Source organism: Penicillium cataractarum, assembly GCF_028827025.1.
Source record: "Penicillium cataractarum strain IBT 29864 chromosome Unknown utg000001l, whole genome shotgun sequence".
NCBI lineage: Eukaryota > Fungi > Ascomycota > Eurotiomycetes > Eurotiales > Aspergillaceae > Penicillium > Penicillium cataractarum.
The window spans coordinates 4,031,035-4,056,714 of NW_026622737.1; the positions used below are offsets into that span (position 1 = coordinate 4,031,035).

The following is a 25,680-nucleotide window of genomic DNA, read 5'->3' on the forward strand; positions in this document are numbered from 1 at the left end:
AAAGAACCAGCAATTCATGTGCTTTGTCTTTTCTCAAATTTGATAAAACATTCATGCTCCTGCGTTGAGATAGAGAGAGTCAGTTTTGGAGACGTCCATATTCAAGCCAAAGTGTGTGCTCACCTCAGCTTTTGGTAGAGTCTTATCGTAGAAAACCTCGAACCGGCTTGTGATAACTGGAGTTGTTCCTCTTTGCCGCTTGTACTCACTGGTCGAATACCGCCTGTAGATGGCTGCAAGCAAAGTTGTCATTTCTGCCATGGCAAGGCTAGAAATTTTGATTAGATCAACCATCAAGAAAGTTTTCGTTCAGGTCAGACTCACTGCAGGCCAATGCACATTCGTCCTCCACTGGAAAACGCCCAGAACCATTTCTTCATCTCAGTCAAATCACCACACTCGCCTAGCCAGCGCTCAGGCTTGAACTTCAGAGGCTCTGGGAATACTTCTGGGTTGCGGTGAAGCGTATATGGCGACATGCTCACGACCGTTCCCGCAGGAATCAGATATCCGTCAATTGTTGTGTCAATCGGTAGCGACCGTGGCTCAGACGCTGGTAAGGGGGCATAGAGTCGAAGGGTCTCCTTGATGACAGCGTCAAGATATGGAAGTTTGTCTACAGCTTCCGCAGTGGGGTTACCGTCATCATTGCAATCCATCTCGGAAATCTTATCGACCTCTTCGATCAACTTCTCTTGGTATTTTCGATTTTCTTCCCGAGAGAGGGCCCAAATCGTGAACATCAGCGTGTCACTTGTGGTGTCTATACCGGCGAGGAAATGATCTGCCAGCTCGGAAGCCATATCAAGACCGTCAAGACGGGCTCCTTTGCCTGATCTGCTCTGTTTCCAAAGCTTTTCAATAATGGCGAATTCTTGAGATGGGGGCCTCTCAACAGCGGCAGCCTCGAAAGCCGTCCATGACTGGAGTGCGTGTGCTCGAATGCCAGTATATGTGGCAGGCTTTTCCATGGGCAGTAGACCCAGACTGGTAATAAGTCTCTCCATCATTCCGGTTCGGGTATAAAGCCACTTTGTGTAGCTCTTCAGATGTGTAGCATACCAGCTCAGCTTTCGCCGACTGGGATCAATGATATCGCCGATCAGTTGCCTATGTTCTTTGTTCCCCGCGACTGCATGTGTTCCCCCATATTTTTCTCCGTAGAGGAACCCGGTGATGCTGTCCAAGCTGAGCCAATGCAAGCTCTGGAATATCTCCTCGGCCACATCTTTTTCGCGTTCCAAAAGTTCAAGGTATTTGTTGACGTTTTTCTCGATCAACGGTCTTGCTATTGCATTAGGTGAGAGTATCACACTTTTTGAGTAAGCATGAGCAAGTAGCTTCTTTCTTTCCGCATGCTCTTTGGTTCCAGCAAAGGTAAAGAGATTCTGACGTCCATAGGCATCAAACATCCGATAGAACACTGTTCTTTCAAACCCAGATCCAGCCCCATAGATTGTTCTCAAGGCACTCAAAGATGAGAAGGAGACTTCATTGGGGCCAATACGCACGACAGTTCCGTATTCTCGGTGCAACGAGTGGATGGTTTGCGTCCGAATTCCTTGGTAATCAGCAAGGGCTAGCCGCCATTTAGTTGCTGAAAATATTTTCGAGCCTGGAATCTGTCCAAGAGAAGTTGCGTATAAAGGCTGGTAGATGAATTGGTACAGAATACATGCTAGGAACGTAGCCCCGGCGATGATCACTATGTTGTTCGACAGCAGGGCCGTGCCTACGGATACCGTGTCAGAATTGAACGTTGATTTTGGGAAGTGAATTGCTGGCTCACCTCTCCCTATGATGCTCTCAGTCATGGCGATCGGTGTGAGCTTCGTCCCAACCAGTCCAAACAAGACTGCAACAGTTAGGCTTGCTTAACAACCTTCCAGGAGAGCCAGATGCTAGGCCGCCTCCAAGCCAGTCCGTTCACAATGTTAATGTTCAATCGTCGTGAGGAAGGGCTTTGACTGCTCGAACCTCGTGGCATCGGCGGATCCGAATTCAACTTTGTAGAGATGGCGACGATGGTGAATGTCTTATCTCCTCCTCCGCACGCAGGCGGCTGCCCTCGTGCGGGGTTGTGATCGGGACTCCCGACTTCGGACGAGCCCGCCATACCAAGACGATTACCAAATGGAATCTATCTCATCAAGGGCAAAATAAACTTTAGTGTCCCATCTAGAGTTTCTACTCCTTCGTGTAGACTTTTGGCTCTGTATATAGTTGTGAGATTATGTTATAGATGGGATCACCAAAAGGCCTTTGAGCTCCCTCAATCCTAAGGTCTTTTCTATCCCAAAACTATATCTTGCGAGAGTAAATTCTTGCCACAATGTCTCCTGCCGCATCTGCATCCCAGAATTCCCAAGCCAAGGCTGCGCCCACAAAAGTCAATGATGTCGATGCTATGGCTGCAATGGCTCACAGAGGCAAGGCTCTCCCCGGCATCCCCAAGTTCGATTACCACGCAGATAAGCGCAAATGGCAGCTAGAACACATGGCGGGCGCATTTCGCGTCTTCGCCCGCGAGGGATATGCAGAAGGCATTTCAGGACATATCAGTGTGCGAGATCCCAAGTTCGAGGATCGGTTTTGGATCAACCCGCTCGGCGTACACTTTGGAATGTTGAAGGCGAGCGACATGATTTGTGTGACTATCGATGGTGATGTGGTGGGTGGGAATACAGCTGGCTCAATCAATGCTGCTGGATTCCAAATCCACAGTGCGGTGCATAAATCACGTAAAGACGTGCATGCTATATGTCACACGCACTCGGTACACGGACGAGCTTGGTCGGCGTTTGCAAAGCCCCTGGAAATGATCAATCAGGATGTTTGCTATTTTTACAAGGCCCACTCTGTCTACTCCAACTATGGAGGCATTGCAAATGAGGCGTCCGAGGGACAACGAATTGCTGAAAGTTTAGGCGATGGCAAGGCCGTGATATTGATGAATCATGGCCTCCTGACTGTAGGGGAAACCGTTGATGAAGCAGCATTCCTGTTCTGCCTCATGGAAAGGAGCTGCAAAGTCCAACTGTTGGCCGATCGAACTGAACTTAAAAAGCAAATTGTGAGCGATGAGGAAGCTGCTTACAATTTCAAGATGGCAAGCACTCCAGTACGTAAGACCCTGGTTTTCTTTTCAAAAAATCATAGATCTAACATCAAAGCATAGGAGACTCTCTTTGCTGAGTTTCAGCCCCATTTACAGTATGAGGATCATCTTTGCAAAGGCGAATTCAAGTCTTAGAAACATTTGCATTAGATGTTAGTTCTTCTTTGGAACTGTTTCATGTCAATTAACAGCCTATTATTGTTGGGATATGACTCTGGCATGACAGGCGAAGGTGTTTATGGTGGCGAGTACCCACTTAAACTTGTTGTTTTCGCCTTGCTTCTCTTTCTGGTTTAAAGAGACCAAGTAATTGTGTCATAGGCTTACTTTCATTGGGGGGGGGGGGGGGGGGGGGTTCTACGTTCTATGCAAGCATTTAATGAAAAAAATTATGAATCGGCGCATAATAGAGCTAACAGCTACTTGCCACCGGTCTGCCCACGCTACCGACATTCTATTTACTATATATCATGTGAGAACTTTCTGGCCTCGTTTGGATTTGTCATTATTCTTCAATACAGCACCGCTGCACCCCGCAATTCGCAATGACAACCGTGCAGGGGCCTTTCAAAGGCCGCACGTGTCGGGGGAGCCGACCCTCTTGACATTCTGATAAGCAAATAGCTTGGATAGATAACCGCTATCGGGCCCTCCGAAGATATGATAAACTATCATAATCTGTTTGGACAACTTGTCCCCTCTATCTCATTGACTGAATGATTGTCCAGCCTTGACAGAAAGTTACTAGCACTTCGTAGGGGACAGTATTGGCCTGGACATCTTTTTGAGGGGTACCTTTGAACAATAAGGAAACTGCAAATCATTCTCATTCGCTTGATAAGAAGACTCGTGGATAAGAATTAGCGGTGGGGGTTTTTCGAAGATCAATAGAAAAAGCACTTTGTTTCCTGGGCCCACCCAGAGACTCTATTCCCTTTTCTACGGATTTTTGAAAAGATTATAGTTGATAAGATAGTTTCCCAAAATCTATCAACTAGCGAAACATGTTGACCACAAAAGACCCTGAGAAACAATCATGTTTTCCTTCTGCAAATAGCCAGCCCTCCTCCGACGCCAGCGATGTTGGTTTAGATACTTTATCGAATGGACACGCTGGGTCCCAAGCCTTACATCGTAAGTTGCGAGGTAAAGAGGTGCAACTATTTGCGATCGGAGGCGCCATCGGTACATGTGAGTCTTATCCATACCTTTGCAACTCGAGCACGAATGTGTACATGCAGATTGTCCCCGCGTAATCTAACACATCAATCAGCTCTTTATGTACAGATGGGAGCTGCGCTTCCCAAAGGTGGACCTGCAGGTCTTTTCATCGCTTTTCTTATATGGGGCTCCGTGATGTGGGCAGTGAACGAGTGCTTTGCCGAAATGGTGACCTATCTTCCCGTGCCGTCCCCGTTTATTCGATTCGGTAGCGAGTGGGTAGATGGTGCTCTGGGCTTCGCTATGGCATGGAATTTCTTCCTGAATATGGCATTCCTTGTTCCGTTCGAGATTGTTGCCATGAACATTATGATCACCTTTTGGACGGACAAGGTACCTGTTGAGGCCATCATTGTCGCAATAATTGTACTATATGCACTCCTCAACATGATCAGCGTGCGTTATTTTGGAGTCGCCGAGTTCTATCTGTCTATTTTCAAGGTTGTTTTGATGATTGGGCTATTTTTCTTTACCTTCATCACAATGGTGGGGGGGAACCCGTTGCATGACCGTTATGGTTTCAGGTATTGGAATAATCCCGGAGCATTTGTCGAACATCTTTCTGCTGGCAACACAGGGAGATTTCTGGGAGTCTTGTCGTGTGTCTATCAAGCTAGCTTCTCGTGAGTTTCCCAGCTTCGTTTCATGTATTACCAGTGCTAATTTCCCAGAATTTGCGGACCGGAGTACATCTCGATGGTTGCGGCCGAGGCCGAGACTCCACGAAAAGTTTTGCCGCCTGCTTTTCGGTCCTTCGTCTGGCGTATCCTTTTGTTCTTTGTTGGCTCAGCGCTTTGCATGGGCATTGTCATTCCGTATAATGACGCCACACTTCTTGCTATTCTTGGAGGCGACGAGTCTGGTTCAGGAACAGGTGCTGCCTCGTAAGTTTTTGGTCTCTCGGCGCTCAATGTAGTGGAACCTACTCTAATTTGACTGCTAGGCCCTATGTCATTGCGATGGAGCGACTCAAGATTCATGGCCTTCCTCACCTGGTGAATGCACTTATCATGACGTCCATATTCAGCGCCGGCAACGGCTTACTATTCTCAGCCACCCGAACCTTGCATGGGATGTCACTTGAAGGCCATGCACCTCGATTCCTATCACGCTGCACAAAGGCAGGCGTTCCAGCCTGGGCCCTTGCTGTATCTCTCTCGTTTTGCCTTCTCGCATTTCTTCAAGTCAACGACTCCTCGGCAGTAGTGATGACGTACCTCGTCGATCTTGTCACATGTTGCCAACTGCTTAATTACTGTTTTACAGCAGTGACATACCGTCACTTCTACTCCAGTCTTCAGAAACAAGGAATCTCACGAGATGACCTCCCTTATAAAGGGCGATTTCAGCCTTACACCTCCTACTTTGCTATGGGTGGCACAATCTTCATGCTCCTGGCAGGAGGTTATGACCTGTTTTTGACAGGCGGCTGGGACGTGATGTGGTTTTTCTTGGATTACGGGATGATTGGATTCTTCATCATCGCATTGCTCGGATGGAAGTTGTTTTCCAGGACAAACTATGTTTGGCCGGGGACTGCAGACTTATCTCTTGGTGGTCTGAAAGAAGAAATTGACACTTATGAGGCTCTTTGCTTAGCCAGTCACCGAGGAGAAAAAAAAGGCTTGTTGGATAAGTTATTCAGCTGATACCATGCCTTGGATGTGAATAGTATCTATTCTATCGCTTTCATTCTCATAGAAAAACTCCAATGGGTCCTGGACCAATTATGCGTGCTCAATTCAAGCTTTACGCAAGGTGCCAGCCCTAATCAAAATTTCAGTTCCTCGATTTTTGGGCGACTCAAGTGCTCAAAACGGTGAACCAAAGCAAGACATAAGCCCCCTATTGCGTTCATTTTTTGTGGTGAATGTTCCGCGGCTCGCAAGATAAATGTAGGTGCCACCAAACACTTGCTACCTGTTTCAAGGTATGAAAGAAGTGAAGATAGATAACGAGAAGAGGTGACAGTATTAAGTCTCAAATAATTGGATAATTTGCTTTTAATGGCGAATGAACGTCTAGCTTGGCGGTTTTCTTCGGACGCTCGAGAAATCGGCAGTAACAGCACAGAAGTTAATAAGCCTAATTATCTAACAGCGAGGTCCAAGTCTTCTTGAGTTTATTAAGATGTTTGAGGTGCACAACCAGCGTAATACCCATCGTTGACCAGCTATCGAGTGTTTCACCGTTAGTGATTACAGTCTTGCATCATGAATAGGAACACTCAACCCGGCATTGTCCACATAATCCCAAGGAATGAAGAGGTTAGGGTTTAAATAAAACATACAGTTGGGGGTGTCCGAATATCACAGCAGAAAGTGTACTAGAGGCAGGGCAGTTGCTATTACCGCCACTATCAACACCTAAATATTTGAGAGATCATGTTAATCACAAGCATAACCACTATTAGAGGGTTAGAGAGCGCGTATAGTGTTACTTACAGTTAGTGCCGACCAGCCCACTAAGTGATGAGGGAGAAACGTTGGCATTGGTAAGCTCTTGCTGGATTGATGGGTCAATAGGATCCACAACGCCAGAACAGCAAACCTCATTTTGGTTTTCATCACATGGTTCTGCTGACTGCTCTTGTGCAGAGATCATTGAGATAGAGGTAATGAAAAGTAAGATAGAAAGGGAACGCATTTTGGTAGGAAAACGAGAGATGCTGATGTATTATCGGTAGATAAATGCAAATAGCACTGAGTGGAGCTTAAAGGGAAATTCGATGTTGAAAGCGACCAAAATCTCTACTGATGGGGTAAATGACCGATTAAATAGCGCAGTATCCCACAATTCTGGAGTTATTGTGTGGTAATGATTAACAACTAGATCGGTAGTTGCTTTTTGTGAAAAATGCCAATAAACTTCAATGTTGAAATGCAGTGTCTGCAAAGGGTGTTTCTTTGGCCGATCTTTGTTGAGAGTCGCCCATAGTAAGCACAATCAATGAACAATATTGATTAACCAAAGAAAGAACTAACTCATATTCGGAACAAAACTCTGAGGCCAACTTTGCCCGTCACGAGTTTGGAATCCGCCGAACGCTAGCCATCTTCATTTTTGTCTCAGTGTGAGCCGAGCTGAACATTCCAATCCTGATACATTAATTCAGGCTCTGACTTCCAACCCTTGGAGATATCTACTTGGCCAGATGCTCGGTGGAATCATCTTTCCACCCTACTCAGAAGTCTTTGGCCGCAAGAAACTATATATTGCCAGTACCGGCTTGTATAGTGTATCATGTGTCGTCGTTGGCATCATTCCTTCTTTGGCGGGTGTAGTTCTCGGCCGGTTCTTCTCCGGTTCTTATCAGTCATTCCTATAATTGTCGTAGCAGGCAGTATTAAAGATATGTTCAATTCAAAGGACCGTGTTTGGCTGATCTTTCCGTGGGCTATCGTTGCAAATATGGGATTGACCTGTGGTCCCATTGTTAGCACATACATCAGCGCGCGTTTAAGTTGGTAGGCTGCCAGGCTTTTTCTTTTATACTTGGATGCTAATTACTTTTTATGCAATGGGTCTTCTATTTTGCTGCTATTGTTAATGCAGTAGTCACTCTACTGCTCTTTGGAATCTGCGAGTCGCGACCCTCTTTACTCCTTATGAGGGAAGTGGCTAATCTGCGCAAAGAGAGTAGTAATGCCACTCTGGAAGCTTTAAATCCTGATCACACTCCTGATTTCAAGAGCTTTACACGGATCGCTGCGTCTCGACCACTTAGGCTCTTTTTCACGGAGCCCATTGTTTTTATGGTGTCTGTGATGAGCGCGGTGGCTTTCGGGATGATCTATCTCTTCACCGACGCTTTGCCCCCATCTATCAATCTATGGGTTTCTCATCCACATCATCTACTTTGCTATTCCTTGGAATATGTGTTGGTCTCGTCTTGGGATTGTTCACTCGTGTCCAGGACCATCGCACAATACTGAAGCACGAGCAAAAAGGTATACCTCTGGAGCCGGAGCACAAGCTTCTTGATTTCGCGATTGGAGCCCCTATGCTTGTTGGTGGACTTTGGTGGTTTGCATGGACTATTCCTCCTTTCATCGCCAACGCTCATTGGATCGTGTCGACAATTGCGCTGGTGTTCATCGGATATGCTGTCAACGAATTCGACTCGGTCCTGGCAGGGTATCTCGCAGACAGCTAATTGAGCTATGCTGCCAGTGGATTCGCTGCTCTCTCATTTTTGCGCTCATTGATGTCAGCCATGTTTCCGTTGTTTGGAACACGTATGTTTGATGGGTTAGACGCAAACGTGGCATCGTCTATTCTGGCGGCGTTAGCAACGCTATTCTGTGTCGTTCCCCCTCTATTTATCAAATATGGTAAACAGATTCGAGGTCGCAGCAAATTTGCAAGATATAGTTTGCAGGTCTACGAGGAAAACGGGGTTGACAAGAATGGCTACTAAGTCTCAGTTGGCGCCAAATTGTGGTCCAGCACATATTGTTCTTGTTATTCTATATGGCAAGGAGGAAAGGTTAAGAAGAAAATCATACATACAACTCTGCAATCATAATACCATGCATTTGGGTTTCTGCACACTCCACGAATCCATACAGGCACATCGAGTAGCATATCTTGTAAACTGCCCAAGAGTATACTTAACGCTTATTAGGACCAGGCAGCGGAATAGTACTTGCTGCCTGAGGCGCTCAAACTCCGTCACCCCCACAGCGGGCGGTGCTCAGCAGCTCCATCCATCCCCTCTTTATTGACTTGTTCAAGGCAATTGGAATTACACCTTTCCGATCTGCAGCATTTGGCCACCTTCAATTAAACAATACAACTCTCACCTCCTCTCTTCCGCATCTCCCGCCTCCTCGTGCCCCCGGGGACATCTCCTTACCTCCGATCTCCCCGCTTCCCGTCCACCGCACCGCCATACCAAATAGGCCACGACCGTCAGCTACCGCCAGACTCTACATCTAGGGATCTACGATTAATTACGGTCTCTCCTATCACCGACCGCTCACACCATCTTTCGACTTTACACCCAAAAGCCACAGCGCAACCGCCATCATGTCGCAAATCAACTACCGCACCATCAACGTCGACCAGCTCGACCCCGAGTCGTCCGTCAACTTCCCCATGGAGACCCTCCTCCCTGCCACCTTGCCTCAGCCCGAGACCTCCAGTGATGCCGCCAATGTTGCTACACAGGTTCGCCAACTGCTGCGCGGTGGTGATGCCGAGGGCGCGCTCCGTCACGTTCTGGACACTGCGCCGCTGGGCGGCGACGACCGCGCTAAGGAGGTGCATCTTGCTACAGTGATCGAGGTGTTGCAGGGTATTCGGCAGGCTGAGATGACCCGTGTTCTGGAGGGTGTTACAGGTGGTGAGGGTGGATCAGAGCGCGCGGACTGTCTGATGAAGTACATGTAAGTTTGGTCACTTGGAGCATGGTCGTAACCCGAATCTGTGCTAACTTGAACCAGCTACAAGGGAATGTCCTCGCCCGGCCCCAGCAGCGGCGCCCAGTCCCCTCGTAAGAACGTCTCTCCCCAAGCCACCGGTTTCTCTCAGATCCAGGCCCGCAACCTGGGCGAGGGTGGTGGTGGCCAGCAGATGAGTGTGTTGCTGAACTGGCACGAGAAGCTGGTGGAGTTGACAGGCACTGGGTCTATTGTCCGCGTCATGACGGACCGCCGGACGGTTTGAGCGGAAGCAGCTGGGCGGATTCTCCTTTATTTGTTGTCTTGGTAGAGGCTTGATTGTATTTCATACATTTCTTTTGTGGACAATCTCCCTCTGTGTGTTGCTTTCAGCGTGGTTGTTTTACAATCGATATACTATGACATTATGTTGACCCCTCCAATTGTTTCTTTCATTCCCAGGGCTGTATGGTTACCCTCATGGTTTTTGGAAATCACCACCACCCAGAATATCCTTCAGGTTGAGCTCGCCGCTTCCGCGCTGGAGTGGCTGCGGCTGGTTGCCGCCTTCCTTCCATCCGATCATGTAAATCATGCGGAATGTTGCTGGGATTCCCGGAGCATCCTCCTCCATATACATCTGCCTGTAGATAGCTTCGTTGGCCAGCAAAACATCCCGTGACAGGGGCCCAGCCTCACGGTGCATGATAGCATTGCTCTCGCCCATGGCCTGCAGGTCCTGCATGAGCGCAAAAGAATCCGGGAACTCTACCACGATGTCCTCGACATCGACAGTAAGCATCTTGAACCCAGCGCGGTTCAGTAGATTTCCAACGTCCCGTACGTCAACCAGCGGGGATATGTGCGGAGTGACACCACCGCGGCGCTCCAAATCAGCTAGCTGCAACGATCCCCGTAGCTCGAAAAGAGTATCGCCACCGAACATTGCAGCAATGAAGGGGCTGTCGGGCTTGAGCATAGTATTCACCTGCTCCAGCAATGCAGGTAGGTCGTTGATCCAGTGCATGGATAGTGACGACAGGACCGCATCGAATGTGTTCGGCTGGTATGGCAGTGTCTCGAGGTCGGGGATCACATCACGATGAATATTGATCTCTTTATTGAAAGGCAGCTCCTCATCTCGGTGAAGCAGCGCATGTGATGTCTCCACGCATGTCAACTTCGAGATCCGTTCTGCCAGTGGTGGTGATGGAGTACCCTCGGGCACTGCGATATCGAGGTTCGGTGTTGTCAATGCCCGCGCAATATTGCAGCTGTTCGCACCCAGATCGAGCACATTATGGAAGTCGCGCTTGATGTCCTAACAATCCAAGAACATGTCCATATCAGCAGCTGTTACCTGCGCTGTTCAATTCCAAGACCCTTGTTTCAATGAATTTCTTACCAGCAACCGTTCGCATAAGCGCAGCGCCACTTCATCCTTCAGGTAATCCGTTTTCCGGCTCTCTTCGACATTCCGAGCAGCCCGGTCCTTCTGCAGGTGCTTTGTTTTGCGGTTGAAGATCTCTATCATGGGATTGCCGGGCGTCTGGCTAGCGTAGGTTCGCACGCCGGAGGTTGCGGCGATGCATCGCCGGGAAAAGGTGGCGCGAAATGGGTGAAGGGAGATCATAGTAGCTTAGGTCGAGGTACGAGCTTTATTGGGGGTTGAATGCGGGTTTAGCTCTGGACCATTTTGCGAAGTGGTCGGGTTGAGGGCGCAGGAGGAAGTAGTGTCGAGTCTTAAATTTTGTTCTGACGTCGATTGTTGATTGCGGAACCTCCGCAGCTCCCACTCCGCGATCGCGCACACTTCCACGCCGCGCCGGCACTTGTACCCCAGTCGCTCTGATTGTCCTGGGCTATCTGGAAGCTGAAAGCTCGACTTGTGAAGCTCGCAGGGTAGCGACAAGGATTTGTACCCTGCAGCTGTGCTGTGGTCAGTTCTTTCACATCAATACGCTCCCCCTCCCCCGAGTTGCGTCCGACACGACTGCAAACTGGGCCTCGGGCTGCAAGTATAACCACTAACATTTGGAGTAGATAATATCTATTTCGTATTACCGGTGCGCGGTATCATCGCCTTTCCTATCCTTTGTCCTTCGTACAAGCCTTCCGGTCGACACGAAGCATGAATTGACCGAGCTTTACGACCTCCTTTCTTTCTTGCACCCTTACCACCAAACATACACAATGTCCCGCCCGTTTCCCTACACGTATATCTCCTGTCCCTGTGCGGACACGCCGGTGCCTGACCCGGCCAGGAAGCGAAGGTCCCGGGAATCGCCGCAGAAACCTACTCCAGAGCGGAACACCGAGACCAGCGAAGACCAGGGCGAGACGAAACAACCAAACGAAAAAGGTCAAGATGAAGACGAAGACGAAGAACAGACCTTTGACCCTCGGTCACCTCGGTCAAATTTCTCCTTATACCCACCTGAACAACTTCTGTACTGCGAGGATTGCCACCAGATAAAGTGTCCACGATGCATAACGGAGGAGATCGTGAGCTGGTACTGTCCCAATTGCCTGTTTGAGACACCGAGCAGCATGGTACGCAGTGACGGTGGTCGGTATGTTCGCCTACACAGAGCCTTCTCGACTAGCGTTTGCTAACTCGCGCTCCTTCTAGGTGTGGCCGAAACTGCTTCAATTGCCCCGCCTGTACAGCACCGCTGGCTGTGAGTACCATTGAAAATGTTACCGGAAATAGTAGTGGACAGGGCCCTTGGGTGCTCTCATGCAGCTACTGCCTATGGACGACACTTGATATCGGTATCAAGTTCGACAAGCCCACCAATATCCGTAGCCAGTTGCAGAAAATGACCGACTCGACAACGGCACCTACATTCGACGCCCGGTCGCGGCAAGGATCGCGCGCCTTCGGAGATTTGAAGTCACCTTTGTCTAACTTTGCTTCCATTGACGAGCAATCTAATGCCGGCGAACGAGATGCAGAGCAATCTTCTTCCAAGGAAGATGCAACGCCCACGCCCCATCTTGGTGCAGAAGCCCGTTTTGCTGCTTTGAAAAACTTTTATCGTACACAGATATCAGAGACATCCAATTCACCCAATGACCCTCTTAGCTCGGAATTTGGATTCTCGTCTCCCGGGGCATTGAACCGGCTGATGTCTCTATACGCCTCCTCCTCGCGGTTGAGTGGACTCTATGGCGGTAACAAGAAACCGAAGTCCAAGCCGCCGGTCATGCGTGAAGCTCTGACTGCCAGTGAGGGCCTCCGTATTGCCTCGGAGGATACCGATACGGCACTCATCGAGCGCATTCCGTCCTCAGATTGCGGCTGGGACGGCGTTGCATCTATCACCCAGCGTACAGAGCAATCGCCTGATGTACGATTCGTGGACGAACTCCTCCCGCTTCCAGTTCTCCTACGAACCAAACGCGCCAAGCGCTGCAAGTCATGCAAGCATATTCTAGTGAAACCTGAGACCAAGCCGCAGTCTACGCGCTTCCGTATCCGCCTCATTGCGTTAAGCTATATCCCTCTCCCGACTCTACGCCCTCTCGCTCAGCCTTCAGCATCTTCGATTTCAGGCCTGGGTCCAACTCCAGATCTGAACGCGCTGTCTCCCCTTCGACCTTATCATGTTCTTCTGACTCTGAAGAACCACATGTTTGACCCAGTTCGCATCACACTTGCTACACCCTCTGTGACCCCGGGCAGTGTGGCCACCAAGGTTACTGTGCTTTGTCCGCAGTTCGAGATTGGCGCCAACAGCGATGTATGGGATGAAGCATTGCAGAATGCAACGGCACCGCTCAGTGATCGAATTACGGGCATGCGAGGCGGCGAGAAAGTTCCCGAGGCCGGAAAGGTCTGGGAGAAGGGCCGAAATTGGACTACTGTTGTGTTGGAAGTGGTTCCAGGGACGTTGCCTGGTACTCAAGCAGAAGACGGCCGGGCAAGTGACATTGATATCGCGGCTTCTCTTCAGAAGGATGAGGATGTACTAGAGATCCCGGTGTTTGTGCATATGGAATGGGATGCGGAGGCACAGCTTGAACAGCAGAATGTCGGCAAGGCATCGAAGCCAGACGATTTGGTGGCTCGAGAGCTGGCTTACTGGATGGTTCTCGGTGTTGGAAGGATTCAGGCGTCTTTGTAGATAGTAGGAGTGGTGGTCGTGTTGATATTTTCCTTACTCATACCCCAAAGTGTCTTTATCTTGTTGCACATATACACGTCAGGTACCATTCTTCTACAATTGGGCATGTACTGGACGTTCTAGATGCTCGATGTACTCGGAGGTCGGCATAGGTACTATGACTTTAATCCCTCCTAATACCAACACACTTGTCCTGGATGAGCACGCTGGAAATATCCAGACTACGGGTGCAATTGGTTAAAAGTCGGAAAAAAATCCATTGGAATGTTATCACATATCCCATCCCATCTTCATTAAGAGAGAAACACGGTCCGAATGGGATATTCAGCTCCGTCGCCTCGCGCAGAGAATTGAGAGCCGGAGGACTAGAAAAAAGAACCATGCACCAGTCAATGGGGGAGGCAACATAACTCAAAGAAAACCCGTGAATGCATTTTTTGGTCTTTCACCCATCATGCTCTCTTCCTTGAATCTAGTGAGTTTCAGACCTAGAAACAAGCAAATTCCCAAAATACACCGATATCTCCTCTTTTTTCATCCCGCTCCATACACAACACGTGCTTAGTACTCGGCGCCGCTCTGGGGGAACTCGAACACGACAGCACGGCCGGTCAACCGACGGTAGACCTCACCGTAAGCATCGAGGCGGTGGTCGACACCACCCTTCTCCTTCTCGTCCAGAACGACCTTGAGGGTCTTGGAGCCGTCCTCCTTGGTGCGGATGCGCTTGCCGACGATCTCAACGGGGTAGACGAGGTCAGCGAGGATGTTCTCGTGGACAGAGGTCAGAGTGCGGGAACGGGGGCGCTTCTGGTTCTGGTTGGTGCGGGAGTTGACGGAGCGCTTGGGGCGGGACAAGATGCGGCGCTGAGCAACGAAGAGGACGTGGCGGTCAGAGAACTTCTTCTCCAGCTCGCGGGTCAGGCTGTGGGAGAAAAATATGTTAGCCCCACTGTATTTCGAATTCGCGGGGAACAAGATTAAGTCGATGCTTCGTGGGATGGGTATTCGTCTTACCGCTGCTGGATCTTGTGGAAGTTCTGCAGGAGGGGGACGGGGACGAAGACAACGATGGCCTTCTTGCCGTGGCCGACCTCGACCTAATAGCGAGAAGTACATGTTAGAATTTCGGTTCGGCCAAAATGTGCGCGCACACAAATTGCAAAAATTCAATGCGCCCTCCGGAGTCGACGTCGAGGAATTCCTTTGCCGGTGATCGTGTCCATTTGTGTAAATTTCCAATTTTCCATCTGGGCGTGTTGTGCGGTACTCAAAAGTCGTGATTTTGATATATCCACAAATGTCCGCAATTTTCCCATCTCTTGCATCGATAACAGATCACCGCATAGTAGAATTCCTTCGGCGCAATTTCTGGAGGTTCTGATTGTCGGAAGAAAGTTCAATTCTTACCTCACGGGCAGAGACGAACTGCAGGGGGCGAAGGGAGGCCTTCAGGTCCTGAGTGTTGCTCTCGAGGTCGAACAGAGCACCGGCAATCGCGGTCTCCAGCTCGGAGGGGTTCTGCCGGGAGGGCGAGTTGGTGGCAATCTTGTTGATGGCAGCCATGATTGCGAGCGACGGAGTGCTGCGAAGGTGCTGGGTTGAGGTCGGCGGAGGGGAGTGGTTCTCACAGTCCGAAGAGTTGGTGAATTTGCTGTGGGATCGCCGGCTTCGCTTAGAGTGCGCTAGTGCCCGATTGGGTTTAGTGTTACGGCCTCGTTTTGGGCTTCTTTTCGGGGGGTTCTGTGGTCCCGTGATTTATTGGTCCCGTGACACGGGCCAGTCCTCGGCTGGCGCTCATTGGCTGGGGGGTTCTTCATACAAAGGTCATGATTTTGGTGTGAAACTGGCAATTTACAATTCTAACATTGCGAAAACTAAAGAAGACGCAAGACGAGGCGAGGTATATAAGCACAGGGGCAGATAGTAAGGATGTACTGCCATGATGAGCAATACAAGACAAGGAGCACAAAAAGAAAAGGAGACGCCTGAACCCATGAAAATTGCAAGGCAAAAACTTCAAAAGAACCACGATTGCTCGTGGATCAACAAGCGCAACCCTCCTTGGCCGTCGCGGCGCCCCGGTCTCCTAGGTTAACCCGAGAATCCTCACCCGATCGGCTTCCCAGCGCAGTCTGTCCGGCACCTCCAGCACCCCGGCCGGTCTTCAGGCTACTCTCTGGAATAGCGTTGGCAATAGCCGTGAAGACTTCCACGACATTGGTTCCGATCTTCGCACTAGTCTCGAAGAACAGCAGACCCTCCTCTTCAGCGTATGTGCTGGCTTCCCGAGTCGACACTTTCCGAGCGTCGCCCGAAGCAGGAAGCTGCTCCTCGGCCTCCTCGCCAGCCTCTGCTTCATCTTGTCCTGCCGACTCGGACTCGGCCTGGGGAGCGGATGAAGCTCCCGTAGCATCACCACCATCGTTGGTCAAGTCCAGCTTGTTACCGACAAGAGCGATGACAATTCCGGGGCTAGCCTGGCGCTGCAGCTCAGCAACCCAGTGCTTCGCTTTTGTCAGCGATGATGGCTTCGTGACATCGTAGACGACAAGGGCAGCCTGGGCATTGCGGTAGTACATTGGCGCAAGTGAGGCGAAACGTTCCTGGCCGGCTGTATCCCAAATCTCAAACTTGATTGTGCGCGTGGGAAGAGTGCATTTCTGTGTCAGGAAGGCGGCTAAAAGATGACGTTAGCACACCGTATCATCAGTGTCGGATGTTGGATTAACGCAGCGGATATCTCATGTAAGATATCATGCTATTTTGAGACCGGGCAAGACTTCCATTCGCATAGAATGCTAGACAAGCAAGGGAAAGCCGCTCTCGTCTTGAAACACAGAGTCCCATTGGGGGAGGGGAAACTTCTTACCGCCGATCGTTGGCTCCTTGTTCTCTTGGAAATCATTGTTGACAAACCGAAGGACGAGCGACGACTGTAAGCAGAGAGAACTTGCGGTCAGCTATTAGTTCCAGTGTAACATGGTATAATAACAAGTGTACCTTGCCAACCGCGGCCTCGCCGAGCAGGACTAGCTTGACGCTGCTGCTCGGCTTCGGCGCATTCGCGCTAGCTGACTCGGACATGACTGAGATTGTAGAATTATGTGTAATGTTGTTGAAGCAGATCGCGGGTTAGGCCGTCGTGCAGGGAGCGAGCGACGCCTATTGAAGTAATCGGCTGATCAGGCAGAAGGATGAGCTGGCAAGCTCGGCTGTGGTCGTGGCGGTGTGGGCAGGGACCCTGGATACGAAATCAAAGCAGAGAAATCAAAGCAGAAACACGAGTGTTGTGGCTGTTCTTGGGAGCGAAATAAGAGGGAGAAAGATGTCGCAATCCACGGGGGAAGCTGAGGTGTTGGAAGTGGAGGTCGATGATGATGGCGGTTGTCCCAATATGGCTTAGCGTGAACGGAGGTCTTAGCAGTCACGGGAATCTACAAAGGCCCATCGACCTACATATTTCATAGATCTGATTGTAAAGTCTCTTTTTTTTCTTTAATCAATTTTTACACTAGCTACGATCCTAGCCATTTCAAAGGTTGCATAGTGAGCGCCATCCCTGGCCATCTTAAACCTTGATCCCTGGTGCAGTACACGTCGTCGAGCCAGGCAACTGGATTTCGTCAGGACTGAAAGTCGTAGGTCGTCTCAACAAATAAGGCTAGTTTCGAAAGAATTCAATTCACTGAACACACGAGAGAATGGTATGGGCTTCTCTACATTTGATATTAGCGTCTTCTCTAGTTTGAATTAGGTAGGTATTAATCAATTTTCTAAAGTAATATTCAAGTGGACAACATTATATATTATCACCAAACAGTGATCCAAGTCGAGCATATCGCTTTACCGTATCGATAAACTATTATTTCTGAACTGGGTATACAGCCGTATCTCGCTTTCTAGATTGCTTCTATGGATTGATATGCCTCGACCGAGGCTGTCCTATTATCTCCGGCATTGAACCCTAAATACGATGACATGAACGGAGGGGTCCTCGGAGCATATTCTGTCCAGTATCTATACCCTTGACAACCTGAGTTTCGCTTCCAGATGAAAAACTCACTGGAGAGCAGGAGCACCAGGGCTGCAATGATGTTTTATCTTTTCCTCCACCACAGCTATCTTTTCCACACTTAATTATGATACCTCATCTTCTTTGAACCAACCTATAGTAGACCTTTCAACCAGCACCATTCTATCAGCTGATAAAGTAATACCCATGAGGATGCGTTGTACCTGCATTATTATGGACTGGCATTTGTCTTATACAGCCGGGGTTATTTTGGCTAAGACATGATAAGTATGAAAGAAACCTATATTGCTGTCTGGATGACAGTCTTTACTTTCCCAGAATGTCTCATTAGATCTTCCCTCGTATTTTCCAGGGTTGCGTCTCACTTTTTTTAGCATTATTAGCATTATTCAACTAAGATTTCTTTGGATGGCCTGTTTTAATGAGTCTTGTAGATCCTGTAAGCCCGCAAAAGGTTAGATTTAAGACTAAAGCATGCAGCTGTCATAAATGCATACTGATTTCAGGTTGTTTGTCTGGTCTATCAAGACCGAAGGATCCGAACAGATGCCCTCAGAAATATCCAAGCCCTCGGAGTCCATCTTGGTTGATTCTGAGTTTAGTCTAAATCCTGTATGAATTTCCTGAAATTTCACGTCGATCTAGTTGCTAGTAAACTGTCCGCTGTGAAATTGTATTGCTCCAAGGCAAGGCGATTCGCGTCTGCATCGCTATCATGTGTTACCGCATGAGCGAGATGCCTAGATAACTCTTCCATAGAGACATTACAAATCCTAAACAAGCGCCACAAAACCAACTCAAGAGATAACCGGGGAAGACCCGGTATTAAATGTCGATCCGACCTCAATGCTTGTGAAGTAGGCGGGGTAAGGCACGACAATATGCTCTGGAGATCGTTCCTGTCCACAAGACTAGTGCCCAACCAATATGCGAGATGATGTCGAGCACCAGCAAATTCCACAATCAGGCCCGGGACCTATCTGCCGATGCACGAACAGGGATCTAGATCGAAAACCAGGCGGACGGTTCCTGGCTCGGCGCCGGTCCTCAAGCAAATCTGCCCGACGCTTCTGCTCGTCCCGCCCGGCGCAGCTGTCAAACCCGAGCGACACGACAGCCGTTGGTCAACGTGAACCGGTCCTGATCTTTTGGAGATCGGACCAACTACTGTACGGTCTAGACCAGGGAAGACGGAAGTTAAAAAGAGAATCAAGATAGGGCATGAAGTTTTTTTATGGGGGGATCCCAACCGTGCGCAAAAATATTGTCCAGACATCAACATCAGAGATAAACATACAAATACAGAGTACTAGTACAAGTACAGGAAAAGAGGCCCAAAGCAAAAGTACTGTGCACCCCAAGAAAATAGAATCAGCAAAAAAGTGCTATTGACCGCGAGGTCGAAGGTCTAGGTTCTTCTGGTATCAGCCCATGCATCCCATGCAACAAGTTCCGTCCCGTCTATACCATAACGCCGAGATAGAATGATCACCAAAAAAATCAGAAAACCACAGAGACAAAGGAAATCAGAGACACAAGAAAGACACTTTTTGAGAGATCGACCGTGAGAGGTGTGATGTAGGAAGAAACCCGTAGGATTTTGCGGAAGAGAGAAGGCGGAGGTGAGGCGGAAGAGTAGAAGGCGAGGTCGAGGATCCGAGATTAGGTATAAGGCGCACATGGGAAGACAAGTAAAAGGGCGAAAGAAAGCGTCGACGCTGAAAAATCCGAAACCGATGCAGAGAGAACGGAAATTAAAAAGGGTATATGGGGTCGCGCAAGGCCAGTGGCGAATAGACAAGCATAATGACCGAAAGAAAATGCAGACAAAATTCGACCGATTTGAATAATGTTACAGTGGCCTGCATGAGCTATTAGTATTGGTGCCCGACATGAGGCTGGTGGGTAAAAAGGACCCGACTGACCGAAGGAAGAGATAAAACGCCAAACATTGGAAGCGTCAAAAACTCCAGCCATCCGAGAATGCGCCAGAAAAAAAAAGCAAATCCCAGAAGCGATTACCGACAGCGCGGGGAGTATAGAAAAAGATGGTCGAGGGTATCGTAGAGGGTTTGGTTTATTTCGGAGGTGGTTGAGGCGCGCCAGGCTTCTTAACGCCAGTCGTATCATAGGCGCCGCGACCCATGTTGAAAGCAGACAAATCTCGGAGAATCATGTTGAGATCTGCAGAGGCAATCATTGTTAGACGGGTGGTTGGGTGAGAAGCAGTTGGAATGGATGTAGGCGTGGAGATAGGATTGCGACGCGAAGGGTGCTCAAGAATGGAGATGGGAAAAAAAACTTACCAAGTAAACACCACGAACGGTTCTTATATAGAAGTTTTCACCAGGGGAAATTCACCACACAGGCAAACGAAATTCCCAGTCCACCGCCCCGAAGTATTCGGAAAATCCCAAGAAAAAAAAAGTCGGGTGTTCTAGACGGCGGATGGCGTAGGTAGGTGGATGCAGATGCAGTCAAGATCGGAGCAGAGGGACCTTTTTAAGATGGCCACTGAAATAATGCAGACACCAGCAGATTTGTAGGGCAGGAATGTGACGACACGGTCCCGACAAATAGGAAAGGGCGTGGAGAACGAAATAAAAGGTGGCAGCAGCGGAAAGTTCGACAGGTCGTCGCTCGTTGCTTTTTATTTCGTTTGTACCGAAAAAAAGGTTGAATCGCAAATCAAAGAAGACAAAGTCCCAGATGAAAAAAATAAAAAAAAAAAAAAAGGCGGGAATCAAATCAGAAATTGTCAAAATGATAAGCGCGAGGGTGGCTGCAGCATCGAGGTCATAAAAAATCGCGATCTAAACCAGCGCAACGGGCAGCTCTTTTAGAAGGGATAATGAAGCTCAGCCGGCAAGGGAGGCCCTGTAAAGGAGAAGTGCCGCGGAAGTCTGGTCCGGTAGATCCGGATTGAAAATCAACGCGACGTATCGCAAGGGAGAAGGGAGAGCACAGGGTGGTAGGGGTAAGAGGCGTTTTTTTCTTTGTTTTTTCCCCTGATTTCGCGCAGGTTTTTTGCTTAGGATCGCGTCGACAGAGGGAGAGGATGATAGGAGAGGAAGGATGACGGAGGTTAGGTATGTCGACCTGGAAGAGAAGCAGTTGGAGATGGGTAAATAGATTCCACTTAGGGGGAAAGAGGGAATCGATTGCGTAGATATAGGATGATGGCTTATGAGTGAAAGAACTAGGATGATCTTCTTTGGATTCCTTTTTTTCCCTATTTTCTTTTCTCAATTTTTTATCTTTACATAGATGGGAAGGGCGATAATTATTTTTCACATTATTCTATTGGACTATTCTAGTAGAAAAGAAAAGGGACGATCCATAAATCAATAAAATCCAAAATTACCAAAAAAAATAATCTTAAAGAGGAAAAACAGAAAAAAAAAGACAAGAAAAATAATAAATCAGTATTCCTGCCCCTTAGGGGTTTCAGTGTATTTCGCAGTGAAATCATAAGCTTATGGGCTCCATAATTCTTTGTTAGCACCGAGCGGCTCTCCCGTCCCTGGTCCCGGGGAACAGGAACCCAAGCCCCCCTTTTCTGCGTTCTCTAACGTCTTGCTAATCCTCAGTAGTGTTGCAGTAGTCTAACCAACAGTGAATAGATCCAACAAAAAAAAAAAACTCTGATCCGTCACAATCCCATCTTGATCTATCTACAATCTCTTCTCTTTCTTCTTATCCCTCTGATGCACTGCCGCGGATCAAAGATACCTACGGAAAGATAAAGTACTATGCAGCATATCTGTCTCTCTTGTCATTATTTTATTATTTTAATTTTCAACCGGTCTTTATGTATCAATCCAGACGAGCTCTCTCCACTAAAGGAAGCTAGGAACCGAATCTCCGGGCAGCCCTTTAGCATAAGTGGAGACAGGGGAAAGGGAAAACAGCCGCAGGTACAGAATAAAAAACGGATCCATCCGAACTCATCGTCGCGACTTCTCGCGTGGTCAGGCTCCATCGGCTAGATGGATCAAATTACTAACTATAAGCGTACTAGCTACCCTGAGGAGAGTCGGAAACTAGCTTTTCTAGCAACCCTAATATGTCAGGGGTCAACACAACCCAGAACCTAGGCATTTGACATATGATGCCCAGGTTTCTCATGGGTTCCCCAGCACTTTTCTGCGTGTCCGTTCCTATTCTTGAAGGAATCATTATATCGGATCCCCTGGCCAACACACCAACACACCAACAACGGAGTTCACCAGCCTAAGTCCGCCTCAAACCAACCTAACGGAAACAAATTATCGCCTCGTTCCAGTAATCAAGTCCAGACATTCGGTTTCTCAGGCAGTCCTCCGCGTAATCACGCATTCAGTTTCCTACCAGTCATGGGAAGAGACCGTGTGGGAAAGTCTCAACCATGATAATAATCATAATGAAAGTAAGACGTCTACTAACTAAGAAGGCTATTTGTTTCGGGTAGCGTTTTCTCTGAACTCTTTCCCATCGCCATTCATTTCCCTCTTTTTCTTTGGCTCCTTTCCCGAGAAAGCCAGTGAAAGGGCCAGTGACCAAACTCCCTTAGTGGCATCCTGTCACAGACATGCCCTTTTACTCAACGCCAATCGTGATCCGATTCCTTCCTTCCCCTGCTACTTTTTCCCAATACACCCAAACACTATCGTTCCTTTGTCTCATATCACTTTTTCCCTCTGTCCTCCTATCACCAACTCTGTCACTTTGTTGGCTTTGTTTCTGGTCTCTCGGGAAGCGCCGTGTGTCAACCGATCGATCAGGAAACTCATCTTTCCGATCCTGTTGGGGGGCTTGGATGGGCTCCATCATAGGGGGTGGGCCCGGGGGCGTTACAGGAGACCGAAGGCTCCATCATTACGGGCGCGTCGATGGGAAAGCCAAATCAGGAGCCCTAGCGCACCCACTCCCGGTCTCGGTTACGTATGAACATTCTTTTCACCTTCTAGCCTTTCTACAGTCTCCCGGGGGCTTGGGACGGGGGCCCCTCCAATAATCCACAGGGATGGAGTTTAGCTTCGTAAATAAAGTACGAGAGTGGTAAAGAATTACTGTCCATCATTCCCAATTGTACGGCGTCCCTTTTGGTATTTGGTGTGTCTAGTAGACGCATAACATATACAAAATGAGTGTACGGAGTATTTTGTAGTATTACTGCACTCCGTACGTCCCTGACGTACTTGGAGTTTCTTATCCTCTTTGAGATGTAATTCTCCATGACTCCATGAGAACATTCTGGACTCCTTCTTTCTCCGTCAACAACCCTCTCTCAGGACTGCAGAAAATAGCTACCTAGCCCAGATCCACCCCCATAAATCCCTGTCAACTACGGAGTCCTGGTTACTCCGTACGGACGTATGAGAGCGAAGCATGTACATATTCAAGTAGATTTGACGACACAGCTTCTCTTCTTGCGTCAGCTCTAGACTTTCGCCACACTGGAGCCGGGTGAGTGGCTCCCCCCATCCAGCCACAGCTCCTTCTACAGATGTTGTTCGCTATTATAGTTTCCTCCTCCATTTCCTGACTTGCCAGGTGTCCCCAACAACCCTGCTCCATTGGTTCGTAAGCTTGTTTCAGCCGTCTGGCCCAACACGCTAAGGATGAAATTAGGGGGAGTCAAAACGATGGCTATGCTCAACTATACTCGGTACTGCTCACCACCTAGTCGATATTGGAGTTTGAAATTCCTGGTGTTTCTTAGCGGTTTGTTGATAATAATCTATTGAAATCGAGCCTGGTGATCTACCGGGGAATATCCTCCGGAGCCGTTAGCGAGATCCAGAGGGAGACACGGGCAGGCGAAACTTCGGCTCTATGTCTGCTATTTGGGTCTATAGTCGATGATCCTCTTTTAGGTTGCGATGGTACGCACCACGTGTCGTTCTATAGAGGGACTACCGTACTGTAACTTATTTCCCCTCTTTTTTCTTCTAATGGCACGTTTTCCTATTCGTGGTTTATCGATTTTGGGACCTGGGGATGATGATGATCACCTTTCTCCATTGGCGGAGGGAAAGAGGGAGAACATAATAAATAACGTCTACTATGGGTTTTATTGGATGTACCGAATTTGTACGATATATTGTAGTCAACGAGCTCCATTGATTATGTTCCTTCCGGGCGGGGGGAAGCGCTGGTCCGCCGGGGGAATACCACCCAAAAAAGGAGACGGGATTGACTGTCAGGGAAACGAGCTTCCCTTTCCTCCTTGGTGGACCCGGCAACTGCCTCCATCGCATCGGGTAGGCCCCGTTTCTTTTACAGCTAGAATCGCGCTAGAAACGGGAGAATAAGAAGAAAACATAACTAAGAACTCTCTCTCTCCATCGCCTCACGGGCTCATCCAAGCCTGGCGATTGGGTTAAATGCGGTTCCTGGCCCCAGTGGATGTCCGCCGTCGTCCGCGCCGGCCTCTGGCTCCGTCTTCCCCGTTGAGTACCCTGTGCCGTGCCCCTGGGATGTGTATACTAGTGGATAAGCTAGTCTGTAAAGTGGTTACAGAATAATAGATCGATACTTATTAAGGGCGGAGAAAAGTAGTTGACCTATAACGCGTCCAATGGAAAAACTACGGGGGGGGGGATTGTATGTATCGCGTGTTAGTATACACGGAGGAGCATGTCTTTTTGAGGACTCCGTAGAAAAGTCAATCGTTACCTGAAGCAATGAGGATTTTCCATTAGGCACAACGGCTCTCCCCAATTTCAGGGCTGTGGTTCTCCAGTCGAGCCTGACCCAGTCGGATGCGAGTTCGCCACATCGGGTTCCTGAGAAACGCGTCTCCAGACTGCGGCTCGATGCATTAGTTCTCCCGCAAAAAACAAGGTTTAGCTGGATTGCATGAACGCTTTTTGGGCCCCTCATAGCCGGACGGAGTTGAATGCAGGGCACAAAGTTTAGTTAATGCCTCGGCTGTTCCAGCCTATATGACTCCATATAGTACAAAAGTAGATTTTAATAGTCAAGATAGCGAGTCTATGGTCTGCTTTGCTGCCTGAAATCTTGATATTGAACATGATCTACGTCCCATACATACGTATGTAGATTGTGTATTCTGTCGTACTCCGTGCATGTCAAATTTCCCCGATCAAGAATCCTCCGCAGGATACATCTGCCGCCGCCGCCCAAGTACCGTGCGCGTCTGCACCTACAGGGTGGCGCGGCCGCGCGATGCAGGAGCAGGGATCGGGGAGGAGATTATATTACGGGATAACCAGCCGGTCGCATTATTCAATGTACTCCGTACGGTGTAGACAATTGATAACCGCCTTGCAGTAGGATAATCTCTAATCTCCAAGCAGGGGGCGTTTTAGGGAGGTGTGACGATCCTAGTCGGTCAACTCTTGTCAAAAGTACGCTCGATATTTAGCTCGATCAGAGATTCTTTGTTCTCACTTTGACAGCCGTCGATCGATGTGTCAATCTCTCAAAAAATGGAATCTGTGGCGGCCGTTTCATTGTGTCGTGGACCACTTTTTCCAGCCCAGCCCAGCCCAGTCCGTCTTTGTTAGACCCAACTCCCAACACGCCTGGCTGTTGGTCTCCGCCGGACAGGATATGGCAGGTCCTAGGCAGCATGACGCTAGGGCTGCGCGGAACCCAAGCCGGCCGATCCTGGTGTGTGTTTCTTAGGCAGGTGAGGAGGTAAATAGTACATAATACAGGACATTTTTTAGGCTGAAAGAGGAGTTGGAAGATTCGGGCTCCATAGAAAGAAGCCTTCTGGAACATAGTGGGAATGATCCATATTGAATGTATCCATCCAAGATGGACTCTCGCGGTTAGTAG

At 48.8% G+C, this 25,680-nt stretch overlaps 10 protein-coding genes across 10 annotated transcripts; 5 read left to right on the plus strand and 5 right to left on the minus strand.

Annotated features, from left to right (window-relative positions):
* Positions 1 to 51: 51 nt before the first annotated feature.
* Positions 52 to 1,814, minus strand: N7496_001384 (cytochrome P450; the record flags this gene model as incomplete). Its single annotated transcript, XM_056694315.1, has 3 exons — positions 52 to 268; positions 325 to 1,732; positions 1,790 to 1,814. The coding sequence occupies 3 exons, from the start codon at positions 1,812 to 1,814 to the stop codon at positions 52 to 54; spliced, it is 1,650 nt and encodes a 549-aa protein (XP_056561044.1).
* Positions 1,815 to 2,332: 518 nt separating this feature from the next.
* On the plus strand, positions 2,333 to 3,253 carry N7496_001385 (uncharacterized protein; the record flags this gene model as incomplete). The annotated part of the gene is made up of 2 exons (XM_056694316.1): positions 2,333 to 3,121; positions 3,179 to 3,253. The coding sequence occupies 2 exons, from the start codon at positions 2,333 to 2,335 to the stop codon at positions 3,251 to 3,253; spliced, it is 864 nt and encodes a 287-aa protein (XP_056561045.1).
* Positions 3,254 to 4,122: 869 nt separating this feature from the next.
* N7496_001386 (uncharacterized protein) lies at positions 4,123 to 5,988 on the plus strand (the record flags this gene model as incomplete). The annotated part of the gene is made up of 4 exons (XM_056694317.1): positions 4,123 to 4,309; positions 4,392 to 4,962; positions 5,011 to 5,223; positions 5,283 to 5,988. 4 exons carry the CDS (start codon positions 4,123 to 4,125, stop codon positions 5,986 to 5,988), a joined length of 1,677 nt encoding a protein of 558 aa, XP_056561046.1.
* Positions 5,989 to 6,424: 436 nt separating this feature from the next.
* N7496_001387 (uncharacterized protein) lies at positions 6,425 to 6,943 on the minus strand (the record flags this gene model as incomplete). The annotated part of the gene is made up of 3 exons (XM_056694318.1): positions 6,425 to 6,512; positions 6,630 to 6,705; positions 6,784 to 6,943. 3 exons carry the CDS (start codon positions 6,941 to 6,943, stop codon positions 6,425 to 6,427), a joined length of 324 nt encoding a protein of 107 aa, XP_056561047.1.
* A 1,228-nt stretch (positions 6,944 to 8,171) lies between these two features.
* N7496_001388 (Major facilitator superfamily domain general substrate transporter) lies at positions 8,172 to 8,495 on the plus strand (the record flags this gene model as incomplete). The annotated part of the gene is made up of 1 exon (XM_056694319.1): positions 8,172 to 8,495. The coding sequence occupies one exon, from the start codon at positions 8,172 to 8,174 to the stop codon at positions 8,493 to 8,495; it is 324 nt and encodes a 107-aa protein (XP_056561048.1).
* Positions 8,496 to 9,370: 875 nt separating this feature from the next.
* Positions 9,371 to 10,009, plus strand: N7496_001389 (actin-related protein 2/3 complex subunit 5 family protein; the record flags this gene model as incomplete). The annotated part of the gene is made up of 2 exons (XM_056694320.1): positions 9,371 to 9,729; positions 9,787 to 10,009. 2 exons carry the CDS (start codon positions 9,371 to 9,373, stop codon positions 10,007 to 10,009), a joined length of 582 nt encoding a protein of 193 aa, XP_056561049.1.
* Positions 10,010 to 10,201: 192 nt separating this feature from the next.
* On the minus strand, positions 10,202 to 11,356 carry N7496_001390 (uncharacterized protein; the record flags this gene model as incomplete). The annotated part of the gene is made up of 2 exons (XM_056694321.1): positions 10,202 to 11,044; positions 11,129 to 11,356. The coding sequence occupies 2 exons, from the start codon at positions 11,354 to 11,356 to the stop codon at positions 10,202 to 10,204; spliced, it is 1,071 nt and encodes a 356-aa protein (XP_056561050.1).
* Positions 11,357 to 11,916: 560 nt separating this feature from the next.
* On the plus strand, positions 11,917 to 13,853 carry N7496_001391 (putative dynactin Arp1 p62 subunit RO2; the record flags this gene model as incomplete). Its single annotated transcript, XM_056694322.1, has 2 exons — positions 11,917 to 12,296; positions 12,356 to 13,853. 2 exons carry the CDS (start codon positions 11,917 to 11,919, stop codon positions 13,851 to 13,853), a joined length of 1,878 nt encoding a protein of 625 aa, XP_056561051.1.
* Positions 13,854 to 14,414: 561 nt separating this feature from the next.
* Positions 14,415 to 15,419, minus strand: N7496_001392 (40S ribosomal protein eS7; the record flags this gene model as incomplete). The annotated part of the gene is made up of 3 exons (XM_056694323.1): positions 14,415 to 14,778; positions 14,871 to 14,953; positions 15,264 to 15,419. The coding sequence occupies 3 exons, from the start codon at positions 15,417 to 15,419 to the stop codon at positions 14,415 to 14,417; spliced, it is 603 nt and encodes a 200-aa protein (XP_056561052.1).
* Positions 15,420 to 15,898: 479 nt separating this feature from the next.
* On the minus strand, positions 15,899 to 16,940 carry N7496_001393 (Rab family GTPase; the record flags this gene model as incomplete). Its single annotated transcript, XM_056694324.1, has 3 exons — positions 15,899 to 16,533; positions 16,726 to 16,789; positions 16,857 to 16,940. The coding sequence occupies 3 exons, from the start codon at positions 16,938 to 16,940 to the stop codon at positions 15,899 to 15,901; spliced, it is 783 nt and encodes a 260-aa protein (XP_056561053.1).
* Between the last annotated feature and the right edge of the window lie 8,740 nt (positions 16,941 to 25,680).